At 52.6% G+C, this 13,594-nt stretch overlaps 5 protein-coding genes across 5 annotated transcripts; 3 read left to right on the forward strand and 2 right to left on the reverse strand.

The window, feature by feature from the left end:
* Positions 1 to 1,233: 1,233 nt before the first annotated feature.
* ABOM_004686 (glycoside hydrolase family 32 protein) lies at positions 1,234 to 3,158 on the forward strand (the record flags this gene model as incomplete). Its single annotated transcript, XM_022531815.1, has 2 exons — positions 1,234 to 2,987; positions 3,041 to 3,158. Coding segments are annotated over 2 exons (1,872 nt in total), but the record flags the coding sequence as incomplete, so codon positions are not given.
* Positions 3,159 to 4,054: 896 nt separating this feature from the next.
* On the forward strand, positions 4,055 to 5,731 carry ABOM_004687 (sugar transporter; the record flags this gene model as incomplete). The annotated part of the gene is made up of 2 exons (XM_022531816.1): positions 4,055 to 4,175; positions 4,242 to 5,731. 2 exons carry the CDS (start codon positions 4,055 to 4,057, stop codon positions 5,729 to 5,731), a joined length of 1,611 nt encoding a protein of 536 aa, XP_022390364.1.
* A 1,423-nt stretch (positions 5,732 to 7,154) lies between these two features.
* ABOM_004688 (putative C6 transcription factor) lies at positions 7,155 to 9,801 on the forward strand (the record flags this gene model as incomplete). The annotated part of the gene is made up of 5 exons (XM_022531817.1): positions 7,155 to 7,316; positions 7,388 to 7,476; positions 7,532 to 8,931; positions 8,991 to 9,512; positions 9,569 to 9,801. The coding sequence occupies 5 exons, from the start codon at positions 7,155 to 7,157 to the stop codon at positions 9,799 to 9,801; spliced, it is 2,406 nt and encodes an 801-aa protein (XP_022390362.1).
* Positions 9,802 to 9,899: 98 nt separating this feature from the next.
* On the reverse strand, positions 9,900 to 11,110 carry ABOM_004689 (NAD(P)-dependent alcohol dehydrogenase; the record flags this gene model as incomplete). Its single annotated transcript, XM_022531818.1, has 3 exons — positions 9,900 to 10,853; positions 10,909 to 11,037; positions 11,090 to 11,110. 3 exons carry the CDS (start codon positions 11,108 to 11,110, stop codon positions 9,900 to 9,902), a joined length of 1,104 nt encoding a protein of 367 aa, XP_022390361.1.
* A 597-nt stretch (positions 11,111 to 11,707) lies between these two features.
* Positions 11,708 to 12,627, reverse strand: ABOM_004690 (peroxiredoxin; the record flags this gene model as incomplete). Its single annotated transcript, XM_022531819.1, has 3 exons — positions 11,708 to 12,145; positions 12,213 to 12,394; positions 12,444 to 12,627. The coding sequence occupies 3 exons, from the start codon at positions 12,625 to 12,627 to the stop codon at positions 11,708 to 11,710; spliced, it is 804 nt and encodes a 267-aa protein (XP_022390317.1).
* Positions 12,628 to 13,594: the final 967 nt, after the last annotated feature.

Consider the following 13,594-nt stretch of genomic DNA (forward strand, 5'->3'; position numbering starts at 1 on the left):
GTCTTCTTTATGACACAGTTATATGGGCTTTTGATCGTTTGCGTGGCCTCCCCTTGGCATTAAAAAGAAGGTGAGCTCAAAATTGATACCCTCAGGGCCCCCACAGTCGGGCAAATTGTGGAGACCCAGACATAGGGCTAGTTTCTCCGAGTGCGTCTCATTGTGTATCAATCAAATGACGATCTTCAAACTACCCTTACGGGCCCTAGGAAAGGAAGGGATCATCAGAATGTATGCCTATAGAGAGGATGAGATCTGTTGTACTGTGTATGATTACTACGGGTCAACGGCTATACAACAAGGGATATGACCATAGTATATATGACATTATCAGATTAAAAATTAGAAGAGCTGCACAATGAATGAATATTTTTCGGCCCTCAGACGTAGAGCCACGCAGTGGATATCAAGCATGCTTTCCAAGTGTGGAAGACGGAGTTGATGCCCGACGTTCCTAAACGGGGCAGGCAGATCAAACCGTGCAAACCGCGCCTCACGTGCCGGGGTTTTCGGCAGATGCCCTGAACGCGATCATCCGAAGGCATTTAGTTGCATGTATCCCTATGGATGACATGCAGATGTGGTTTGATACATATACTATCAACGCCACAGTAATCAATCGGATCGATCATTCTTGATCAGACAACCCCACGACATCTGCCCATCAGCTCCCCCGCAACAATGAGACAATCGCGCGGTTCTCGTCCTGACGACGAGAAGCTTTCCTCTTGGAGAAACCGTCAGATGGGATCCGGGTAGGCTGGTGCACCCCAAAATTTGTTGAGGAGCTTACCAAGATCTATGATCCACCATTCCTCAGGAACAGGAAGGAAGAAAACCACTTGGCGGCCCCATGATGTAGTTTGCGCCCCTCCTCAGTTACTACGATGGGAAAAGTTGTTTGCTTGGATCTCCAACTCTCGGGGAAATGGGGGATCCTCGGAGAATTGCGCGCAGTGCGTCCAACGTGCGCTTTTCATTGAGGAACGGTGTGCGGAGGAAACAAGACACAGGGCATAGTCTACCCCGTGGATATGGTGGAATGGGGTGTTTCGCCGACATTATGTACTTTCTCCAGGGGCACCATTCCGCATGCGGCCCATATCTCATTTTACTACCTCGGCCAACGACCGACAGCAACCGAGATGTAGTATGAATTGAAAATATTACTTAAATGCTACATCTCCTGGCCGACAGCGCTTTTGGAGCTTTGCCATCCATCCACTCTCCTAGCGCGTCGCCATGAAGCTCTCCTCAACTGCGGGTGCCCTGGTCACCACCCAGGTGGCCTACGCTGCCTCCGCCATCGATTACAACGCAGCTCCCCCAAACCTTTCAACCCAGGCCAATGGATCGCTGTATGACACATGGAGGCCCAGAGCTCATATTCTCCCACCAGCCGGCCGAATCGGCGACCCGTGTGCTCATTACACGGATCCCGACACCGGTCTATTCCACGTTGGCTGGCTGCACAATGGCAGTGGTATCTCAGGTGCCACGACCGATGATCTGGTCAAATACCGTGATCTGAATGCCAATGGAGGTCAAATTATCATGCCCGGTGGCAAGAATGACCCTGTAGCGGTCTTTGATGGCTTCGTGTTCCCGAAGGGAATTGACGACAAGCCCACCCTTTTCTATACCTCCGTCTCGTCGCTTCCTATCCATTGGTCGATCCCCTACAATCCTGGAGCCGAATCTCAGTCCTTAGCGGTCACCTCCAACGGTGGTCGCAATTTTACCAAACTCGATCGCCCACCGGTCATTCCGCTCCCTCCTTCGGACAGCAATGTGACCGCTTTCCGTGACCCCTTCGCTTTCCAAAGCTCGGAGTTGGACGCTGCCGTGGACAGTGCCTCGGGTACCTGGTACACAACCGTCTCTGGCGGTGTACACGAAGAAGGCCCTGGCCAGTTCCTCTATCGTCAAAACCAGAAGGAAATGAGCCTCGAAAACTGGGAGTACCTTGGCTTGTGGTGGCAGGAGAAGGTCAACTCCACTTGGGGTAACGGTGATTGGGCTGGAGGATGGGGTTTCAACTTCGAGACTGGTAATGTCTTCGGCCTGGACGACGAAGGTTACAGCGTTGATGGCGAGATCTTCATAACCTTGGGTACTGAGGGCTCTGGAGCTCCTATTGTGCCCCAGGTGTCATCCATTCACGATATGCTGTGGGCTACCGGCAACGTCTCTAACAACGGAAATGTCACTTTCACACCAACCATGGCCGGTGTCTTCGACTGGGGTGCTTCCGGCTATGCTGCCGCTGGTCAGATTCTGCCCGCCACCTCCCAGGTGTCCACAAAGAGTGGCGCTCCCGATCGTTACATTTCGTTTGTCTGGCTGACCGGAGACCTATTTGAGCAGGCCAAGGGGTTCCCACTTTCACAACAAGACTGGGTGGGCACCCTTCTGCTTCCTCGTGAGCTCCATATCAAGACCATTTCCAACGTGGTGGACAATGAGCTTGTGCGGGAAAGTGGATCATCTTGGCGTGTGGAGCGTGGCCCGTCTGGCATTGAGCTGAAGACCCTGGGAATTGAAATTGCTCGGGAGACGCGTGAAGCTCTCATGTCTGGACCGAAGATCACTGAGCCTGAGCGTACATCGAAGGAGGCTGGCCTCGTGCCCTTCCAGGTCTCCCCGACTACCAAGTTCTATGTCCTGACTGCCAAGCTGTCCTTCCCTCGCTCTGCCCGTAACTCCGATCTCCAGGCCGGATTCCAAGTGTTGTCCTCTGACCTCGAGAGTACCACTATTTACTATCAGTTCTCCAACGAATCGATCATCGTCGACCGCAGCAACACCAGTGCTGCAGCCAAAACCACAAATGGAATCGTCAGCACCAACGAGTCCGGACGCCTCCGGTTGTTCGATCTTCAGGGGGATGCTCAGGAGATGGAGACTCTGGACCTTACGGTTGTTGTGGACAACGCCGTCCTTGAGGTCTACGCCAATGGACGCTTTGCTCTGAGTACCTGGGCTCGGTATGTATTCTCCGATGGTCGGCAACAAGGCATTGGCTAATAGTTTCCCGCAGTTCCTGGTACAAGAACTCGACTGACATCAAGTTCTTCCACAACGGTGCGGGTGAAGTGACATTCAGCGATGTCACTGTCTCCGAGGGCCTGTTTGAAGCCTGGCCGGAGCGTGTTTAACGTAAGGCAATAATGTGATGGGATGTGCTAGGGGAGAAGGCTTTGTTGTATATATGAATTAGATGTCATGAAGGCAAATCTGCAGCTGAGTTAATAATTATATCACCTAGTCAGTTCCTCGTACTTGATCTGGCAGAACATTTGGCATATCCTTCCGAACTGCATGTCATTGCTATACCACCAGCGTTCGGACTTGCAGGCCGCCGATAGGCTCGGGAAGCCGAGAACAGGCGAGCCGACAAACCCCCTCTCACCTTTCGGCCGAAGCCTGGATACCGTGTAAAAAAAAAGTGTGCTCAGACACCAATCGTATACTTTACTAAAGAAAGCTTCCTATCCATGACCAGCTTTGGTACCCGACGGTAAACATCATGGATATAAACTTAGGATCGTCTCGTTCCGATCAAGCCGTGCCGTCCATCTACGAACGTCATCTTCTACGACGGTGACTAGGACGCGCACGTGAGCTAAAATAAAATCGCTCATAGATAGAACGATTGCCTCACCACCGGACCGGCCGATCATTACGTTTATTTTGCCCCTGTTCCTGTTGCCTGAATGCCGGCGGAAGTGTATCTTGACCGGAACCGATCGTTGAAGCGTCAAGTTCCGGCGGAACCGAACACACTCAACCCCATGGGCAGACTTCTCCACGTTTCGACTCCGGATTATGACCTTTATTTTGGACTAGTGCTTGGTAACAGTCCACTTAAAGGGTCTCGATTGTGGGTCTACAGTGACTATGTATTCTTGGGTTACACTTCCTTGGAGAGTGGAGATGGATATCCTGGGGTATTGTACGATTAGTATAAAACCACCCCCAGATTCCCACGTGTAAGACAGGTATTTCTGTGTGTCAATATCGTTCACTTGTATCATATCATTCATGCACCGAAATGGCGAAGGGTCGATTCAGTCAGCCGTACTTTGGCTTGAAGGGAGGATGGTTGACATTCTGGGTAACCGTTGCATGTGCAACGGATATGATGTTGTTCGGTTATGATCAGGGTGTTTTCGGTATGTCTCTTCTCTCTTCTCTTTTATTGCATCTAGTGCTTAACTAGCGTCTCTTTCTGGGTTCAGGTGGTGTCATCGTAACAAAAGACTTTCTTGATGTACTGCATCTTCACAACAACGCCAGTCTGGTGGGAACAGTCACGGCCATCTATGATGTCGGCTGTCTGGTTGGGGCCATAGCTGCCATGTATGTCGGAGAAAAATGGGGTCGCAAAAAGACCATCCTATGTGGAACGACGATCATGTCCATCGGCGCTGTTCTACAGACTGCCGCTTATGGTGTCCCTCAGATGATCGTCGGTCGAGTGATAGCCGGTATTGGAAACGGTATTAACACTGCCACGGCCCCTGTGTGGCAGGGAGAGACTTCACAGATCAAGTGGAGAGGCAAGCTCGTTATCATTGAAATGATCCTTAACGTTGCCGGCTATTCACTCTCCAACTGGATGACCTTTGGGTTTTCCTTTGTGCCTGGGCCGGCGTCATGGCGATTCCCACTTGCCTTTCAATTTGTCTTCATTTTCGTCCTCTATGCCACCGTCCCATGGCTGCCAGAGTCCCCTCGCTGGCTGATTGGCCACGACAAAACGGAGAATGCTCAGCAGATCATCGCTGATCTGGAGGACAAAGATGTCCACGATCCCCATGTCATTGCAGCCTACACCGAGATCATCACCGCGGTACAATATGAACGCGAACACGCCATCTCCTGGAGTCAGCTCCTGCGCGGCAAGACCGGAGACCAGGGCGGCACCTGCGTGATCCGCCGTCTGATACTGGGAGCCGGCGCACAAGCTATGCAGCAGCTGGCTGGTATCAACGTCACGTCATACTACCTGCCCACGGTCTTGATGGAATCCGTCAAGCTATCCGAGACACTATCACGACTGCTTGCAGCGTGCAATTCCGTCTCATACCTGATTGCTAGCACACTAGCCATCCCCAAGATCGACGGCTGGGGTCGACGCAAACTCATGATCTGGTGTGCTTTAGGTCAGGGCGTCTGCTACCTGATGATCACTGTGCTGCTCCGATTTAGCGAGAAGCCGGACTATCCCAACCAGACTGAAGTGGCGGCTGCTGCGGTTGCCTTCTTCTTCTGCTACTACCTGTTCTTCGGGTGCAGTTATCAGGGTATTGGATGGCTTCTCCCAGTGGAACTCAACTCGCTTAGCATGCGGACGAAGGGAGCTGCGCTTGGTACGGCGACCAACTGGGCGATGAATTTCATGGTCGTGGAGGTTACTCCGGTCGGGATCCAGAATCTGGGATGGAAGTTCTATATCATCTGGACTGTCTTCAACTTTTCTTTCATTCCTATTGTCTACTTCTTCTATCCTGAGACCGCCAACCGCGCGCTAGAAGACATTGATGTTTTCTTCCGTGAGAATCACAGTATCTTCGTCAACGGGAACCCGGAGGCTATCAGCGTCGCTCGACCGCAAAGGTATATCGAGATGGAACAAGCTCTCACAGACCAGAGTACCTCCATTTCGAAGGCGAAGCAGATGCTAAGTCATGATGAGGGACAGATTGAGTATCACGAGACTGTTTAGGTGGTTTTTATCACGGTGTAAAATTGTACTGTTGCATGTTTCGCCATGCACCTGTGTTTTTAAAGCTTAGCCCAGTTACAGAATTAGTCCACGAATTTATGCAGTTCACGATTACTCAAGTCACTTCTTCCGAGTACGCTAGGAAGTATAAACCTCATTGTTGTAGCGAACAGTGTTGTCTAGAAGGTGATATTCACACACACACATCCCCTTACAATGCCATAGAGAGCCCAGACTCTGATAAAAAAGGGAGGGCAAGGTAAACGGGAAGAACCCCCACCTACTCCTAGTTGACGATCTCCTTTATCTTTAGCGTCTGAGGATCCACAATGTCATTCTGCTGGGAAATATCGTTGTGGCAAAAGACATAATCGCCAGTTTCAGACGATCGGCACGGCTAGGCTATATTGCTTGATTGGAGCAGCACTCAATAGGGCGGGATGACAGTAGTATCCTCTCTCAAAGATAAGGGCCCTATACCCGTTAGGCGTAGTTGAAGTGTCGTTTGTGTAGGGTGTAGACTTCGAGTTGGCTGTTATCAGGAGATGAGAGGTGCTATGGACAATGATTGTTTACTGAACATAGCCGCTAGCGACTGGCGAGACCAAAGTCGACGTGAGGGACTGTTTCGTAGCGTAAGTCTACTAGATCTCAGATATATTGTACGACCCAAGGTGGATTAATCTTGGCGCGGGGAAAGATTGTCTATCGGTTGAGTCTGTTCTGGTTCTACAAACATTGCTGCGGCGGAATACCATACTTGCTGCGATGGGATGTGCATTCATAGCTCCAGGATTACGTCTGAGGTAACCTTCCATACCATACCTCTAGTGGCGCCAATATTTGTGAAGCTCTATCTCTTCCTTATGCTTTATGCGCATATAGTCTCTGGGGAGGCAAGGGTAGCTGCTTAGGGCAAATTATACCCCCTTTAGATATGAAGCCGGTCTTGCTTAGATACGGAGGACTCACTGGCAGTCCCCTTACCCTCTAAGGATGGCTCAATATAATTTGAACTAATAGTATTATTACGAGAATTATCCCGAAAAGAAGTACCATTGCTGTCAACCTATCCTATTACAACAAACCTGACTTGCTTAGGGTTAGTGCAAGCAGGCGCGCAAGAGAGACGAAACCAAGCTCGTCTTGGCTACTCCGTAGCATGGAATCGAATTAAGAATGGAAAAATAATAATAATAATAAAGATTAAAATGATAGAAGCAGAGAAAAAAAAAAGGCAAAAAGACTACCAGATCACAGAAATACGAGAAAGTTAGTTCGAAAACCCGGCATCTCGTAATTCGACCCATCGGTCAGCGTCTCGGCCGTGGAGGATGGAAAAGTGTGGGGAATAAATCAACCCAAAAATCGGACAAAAATCGCTCAATCTCCAAACATCATCCGACTCGTGCATAAACCCGCCATGGCCTCCGATCCCCCTTCAGTCGAGGATCTAAGTGATCGTCGGCCAAGACAAATATCAAGCGACAGTCCGCGGACAACAAGAAGCAAAAGACATCTACGGTCGTCGTTACCGACTCGGGTGAGCAGTGCCTGCGAACGATGCCGTCTCCATAAATCTCGGGTAAGCCGATTTTCCTGCGCGTCCTCGGCATTGGAGGGTCCTGCTAAAGACGATTGGGGATCTTATGGCAGTGCGATCCTTTCCGACCGTGCACGCTCTGTGTCAGAGCCAATGTGGATTGCCAGGCTCTGCCGGCGCAGCAGAAGGATGCTGTTCGCAAGTAAGTTGGTAGCATACCCTTTCTCGGCTTCAAGGTGGCTGATATGCGGGTGCAGCCGAGTGGCATCCCGACGTACCCTGAGGAATTCTAGGCGTCAGTCGAAACCCCCACGCATGGGCCCGGCCGAGCAGCCGCCGGACCGTGAGGACAGTCCTCGCCATGAGGTGGAAGGGCCGGACGCTAATGCGCCCGGCGCTGACTTTCTTCCGGCGGATGAGCACAGCGCCCGCGCAGCCATCGACTGTGGCGAGGCGGAGTCGGCCATGGGGCTGGCGCGCAAGATCTGTGAACTGGGCAGTCAGCACATCGACGAGCGAACGACATTTGCTATCCCAGGATACCGAGCAAGTACCAGTGCGCCCGTCGCGCAGTCGGCCGTCGCTGGCCAACGGCTCCCCATTGCCTCGATCTTGGGCCAGCCATTACCCATTGGGGAGTTGATGAATGAGTTGTTGGAGGAGTATTTCGATGCCATCCATTGGTTCTCGCTGGTGGTGTACGAACCGAAATTTCGTAGACGACTGCGCTCAATCGAAGATGGCTCGGCCTACCCATCCCAGAAGCCGTTTCTCTTGCTGTTGGCAGTCATGCTCGGAATGGCAGCTTGGTACCGATCACAACGGAATCGCGACGCCGAAGACACGAGGGATCATTGGCGACAATGGAGTGCCGACCTCATAAAGATCGTCGAAGCGGACCTGGTGGAATTGATGGACCAGCCTTCAGTGACAGCCGTGCAGACCTGTATCCTCCTCGGCTCGCACCATGTCTACCATGGTCGACCGAACCTCTCCTTCGCGCTCTTAGGCGCCACGATCAAAATGTCTCAAGCGCTGGGCATGCACCGGGAGCCCGTCCAGGGTGAATTCGGAGACATCGAAGAAAGAAAGCGAGTCTGGTGGACGATCTACACATGGGACCGGTTTGCGTCCATTACCTACGGTCGGCCTCTGGGGATCAACGACAAAGACTGCAATCTGAGCATGCCCGCTGATATGCTAGAGAACCCATCCTTCACCACACCAGGGCCCGGCGACAACAACAACATGATATGCTATTCTGCGTACCAGCGTGAGTTGAACCGTCTGTACCTGATCGCATCCCCGGCGCTGGAAGCGGTATTCGGTTCACGGACCTTTCGTACATCGCAACAGCTGACCGGGAATCCATATGCTTCTCTGGTCAAGCATGCCACCCAGGAGCTGCAAAGATGGCGAGCCTGCCTCCCAGCTCATCTCGCATTAGATCTCGAGCGAGACTATCATCCGGACGGAGAACCCGGGTCGAGGGCGCACGCGTTACAGTCGCTATCACTGCAACTCACATATGACAACGTCTCATCGTTCTCCATCGGCCTCTACTCGCACGACAAGTCGACCATCTCACCTCAGCCACACGGCCACCGCACGGCAGCAGCGACGGCGGTTCACCCGCATCCCATCCGGCGGCTGCATCGTCCGGCCACTCCACCCCAGGCCTCTCGTTCGAAGCACCATTCCCACCCGCACAAGCAGCCAGTTCAGACCTATGGATGAACGCAGCCGTGCGAACAGCCCGCGTAACCGAAATGCCCGTGCTCGCCCAGCTGGCAACGGACAGTCACCTGGTCGCCTTCCTCGCAATCAACCTCTTCAACGCTGCCATCGTGCTGGTCGTGATGGCGCTCTCCGAACCCCTGTCCGATACAGCGCAGGTCGTCAAACGGACCATCACACGGATCCTGCGTCTGCAGGACCTCATCGGGACCCGATCCGCCTTGTCCAAACAAAGTACCACGGTGCTCAAGAACGTGGTTACCATGCTCCTCCGGCGCGAGTCGGAGGTCATATTCGGGCCCATCACCGGGTTCCCCCAGAGGCTTGGGCATCATGTCACGCAGGATCCGACCAGCCTCGGCCGCATGTCCGTTGAGGATACGCTGCGACTACCCCTAGATGGCACCATAGGTCTATCCGATCCAATAGTGGGCAATCATATCCGGCCTGATCCGGGTCGGGCGGTTCGGCTGAACGAGAGCTTGACCACTGTCCATCATGGTAATTATCTTCTGTCGCGATTGCATAGTCTCATGCTAACCTTAAGCCTTGGTTAGTTCTACCACCTGGGAATGACCGTTCTGTCCATACTCTCTCCGGTGAAAGCTCTCAGACGCATCCGCCACCTGATGAAAACGCCGAATCGCAATTCGCCCTACAGGTCCCCATGGACTATGGCTGGGACGGTGCTGGCGCCGTCCCAATGGGGGTGGAAGACCCTTATCTAGGCAATGGTGAAAGCGGCATGTATTGGTTATGGGATATGACATGGGACGGGATGGGCGTTTAAGGCATGAGCAGTTCTTTTGATTTATTTATTTACTTTTTAGTGTACAGTTCTAAAGATCTATATCCACTGTATATCCCTCAAACACCAACAGAAAGATACTATACTTGCTTGGCTACCTCGGGGTCGACATCCGGTCCGTAAATCACACTCTTGATCCCGCCCTTGCCAGCAACATGCTTGAACGCCTCCTCGACCTGCGAGAAAGAGAATTCATGGGTGACCAGCCCATCGACCCGGACCCGCCGCGAGTTCAGCAAGCCAACGGCCAGTTTGAAATCCCCGGGACCGTACCGGAAGCTCCCCTTGAACGTGGCCTCTTTGTCACAGATTTGTCCAACGGGTAAGGACAGATTCGGTCTACCAAGTCCGACTTGCACGAATGTTCCACCATGCGCCAGCGCATGGACACCACAGTTGATACACGGCTCAGCACCCGAAGCATCAAGGACAACATTGGCACCATCGTGGAGTCCAGCTGTAGCTGCCAGGGCATCGGCGTTTAACTCCGGAGACTTCTCCGCACTCATCTGGTAGGTGTGTGTAGCCCCGTACTGTCTTGCCGACTCCAGTCGAGCAGCCACAATATCCACGGCAACGACCGTCGACGCACCGAACGCACTGGCAACCGCGCAGCAAAGCAGTCCGACCGGCCCGGCGCCGAACACAATGACCGACTTATCCTGCAGATCGCCCGCCAGTCGGCATCCGTGCACTGCGACCCCGAGCGGTTCGACCAGCGCGCCTTCGCGCAGCGAGATATGTGCCGGCAACTTGTAGCAGCATTCAACCGGTACGCGGTAGTATGTAGACAGTGTTCCGTCATAAGGAGGGGTCGCGGCAAACCGCATATCCTTACACAGGTTATACCGACCACTGCGACATGGGCTGCAGGTGTTGCAAGCGATTCCCGGCTCGATCGCGACGCGGTCGCCAACTTCAATGCCGGATGCTTTGGCGCCGCGGGAGACCACGATGCCCGATGACTCGTGGCCGAGAATTATAGGGTTCTCAACAACATAGCGACCGATGCGACCGTGTTGCCAGTAGTGGACCTGTTCCTCAGTCAGTTGTTGTTGGGGTTGAGGGTTCGATATGGGCACTGCTTACATCGGAGCCACAGAGACCGGTAGCGACCACTCGCACTATCACATCTCGATCAGATTGTAAGGAAGGGATCTCCCTATCTTCATAGTAAAAGGAACCGCCAGGGCGAAGTACGGATGCCTTGTTGACTGTCTGTGCGATTGGTCAGCGGATGGAAGACGATCAAGATTGATCGGCAACATACGGGATGGGGACCTGTAGACATCTTGCTCTTTAACCTCCAAATACGGTATTCGGAAATGAATCTGGGAGGATGAGAAATCAAGATTTGAATTGCGTGACTTTTAATCGCTGAAGGAGCTGCTTGAAATAAGTAGGATGCACTTCGGCTTGATCACGGTTCCGGCGGAACATCCACGCCTTCAATCACTTCGGTTCCGGTCTTAGACACTCCAGCTTGGTACTTGCGGGGTTGTGGGGAAATGGAGAACGTAACATAGTGTGCGCTTTATTTTTGAGCTCCAATTCCCCCCGCTGATTCTTTACTTGGTTGGTGTATGCCTGTTTGGCTTTCGTTGCGCATACTGCGTAGAATGGGACCCTCTCGGCCCGATGAGGCAAAGCAAGCGTTCAACTTCAGACTCGGATTACCGACTATTCGCCTCGGCAGCGCTAACTCTACCTCTTTATTTGAACGAGCGAGCTGATGTTCCTCGATGTTGCTTGTCGACATCGACGTCGGACAGCATCGTACTAGCCAATGTTCTCAAAGGCGCAATGGAGTGCCACCAAACCATGACGCTGGGCCATTTCATTCTATTATAATTTTTATCATACAACTTTTGATACAGGGCCAGCCCATCTAGGCCTTGGTGTAGCGCAGGTAAGGCTTCAGCTCCCGGACCTCGCCGAACTTCTTCTTCGCGTCCTCGGTCGACACGGAGGGGGGCACGATCACATCCTCTCCGACCGTCCAGTCGATGGGGGTCGCGATGCCCTTCTTATCCGCAGTCTGCAGAGCGTCAATGACACGCAGCACCTCGGCGGAGTTTCTGCCCGTCGAGGCCGGGTAGAGCATAGTCAGACGGATTTTCTTAGCGGGGTCGATGATGAAAACGGCGCGGATGGTAAAGGGGATGCCCTTCTCGGCGATATTGTCAAGGTCCCGCTGGTCGATCATATCATAGAGGAAAGCGACTTTACGGTCGGGGTCGGCGATGATGGGGAATTGAACGGTGGTGTTGCCGACCTCGTTGATGTCTTTCACCCATTCGCCGTGGGAGTCAAGCTTGTCGGCACTCTGCAGGCAAAAGGTCGCATTGGTCAGCATGACCTTGAGCATCACATAGTATTCACGTCTAGCTCACCAGTCCAATCATCTTGACACCACGCTGGTCAAATTCCCCCTTCAACCTGGCAAAGGCGCCCAGCTCAGTGGTGCAGACGGGGGTGAAGTCGGCGGGATGGGAGAAGAGGATAGCCCAGCTGTCGCCGACGAACTCGTGGAAATCGATCTCGCCATGGGTGGTCTGGGCCTTGAAGTTCGGAGCTATGCCAATGGTCAACTATAAAACTTCATCGAATCAAGCCATCCATACCGGTGGATCCGAGACGCAGTCGGGGCTGCTCTTGGGGAATGTTGGAGACAAACCGGCGAGCGATGGGCTGCGCCAGAGGCTGTGCGCGGGGAAGCTTGGCGGCGAGGGAGACCCTGGGGAGGGCAGCAGCCCGGGGAAGGGCCGTAAATGCTCGGAAGCCGGCACGAGGAAGGATGGAAGCCATTGTGAGGTTATGAAGGGTGGAATTTGGAGTCGAGAGGGTCAATTGGGGTTGAAGTTGAAAAGACGGGCTTGAACTGGTTGGGGCTATTGAAGTGAATGGCCGATTGCGTGATTGCGTCAGGCTGCAGATCCCCAGACTATCCCCTTTTCGGTCAGGCTTGGCACGTGTTTATTGCCTCAGGCACCATATATGAACCATTCCACCTCTAGATAGAAATGGGTGGTAGGAATCTGTGACCTGATACAGAATATATCAATACCTTACAGTGACTGGCCTTGGTCTCGCAATATTAAAGAGCCACAAAATACAGGAGACTACCAGTATGTCTTTCGGGCTAGATGTGAAGTATGAAGTATATATATATATATCAACCCTTGATATATATACCCGTGATTTGCTGTTCTAACAGATAAGCTTAATCCTGAGTTCCACCTCCTCATATTGGCTTCACATAGCTGCTACCTACCTAACTCCAGCTGACTACGTAGTAGAACAAAGGACGGGTTGTCTAGGGCATGACGTCACGGTAGTATATCGTAGGCAGCCAAGTAACGCCACGAAACAAATAAAGACTCGAAGATCGCTTCTGTGGGTCCTTTGATTGCTTATCGGGCGACCCTCCGTGTGGTGAAGCACTATTTGGGCCAGACATCTCACGTGGCTCCGCGTCGGTTTGGCCAGATTCAGTCCTGTACTATTCGAGTATAGTCGAGGATGAGGACTATCACGTAAGAAACCGGTCGGACACCTGAACTGGTGAGATCAACACTGCAACTTCCAATGAAGTCCTCTGAATGCCCCCCTGATTGCATAAGAAATCACACTAAAAGACAAGAGAAAAGTGACACAAAACGTCATGTGAGCCTAGGCAGCCAAAGGCACGAAAACCTCAGCCTCAGACATGACTCAGGCTGGCCTGAGGTGTCGCATGAGGCTGGACATGTATAAATACGACTTCATTGTCACC

Source organism: Aspergillus bombycis (assembly GCF_001792695.1).
Source record: "Aspergillus bombycis strain NRRL26010 chromosome Unknown contig00030, whole genome shotgun sequence".
Lineage (NCBI taxonomy): Eukaryota > Fungi > Ascomycota > Eurotiomycetes > Eurotiales > Aspergillaceae > Aspergillus > Aspergillus bombycis.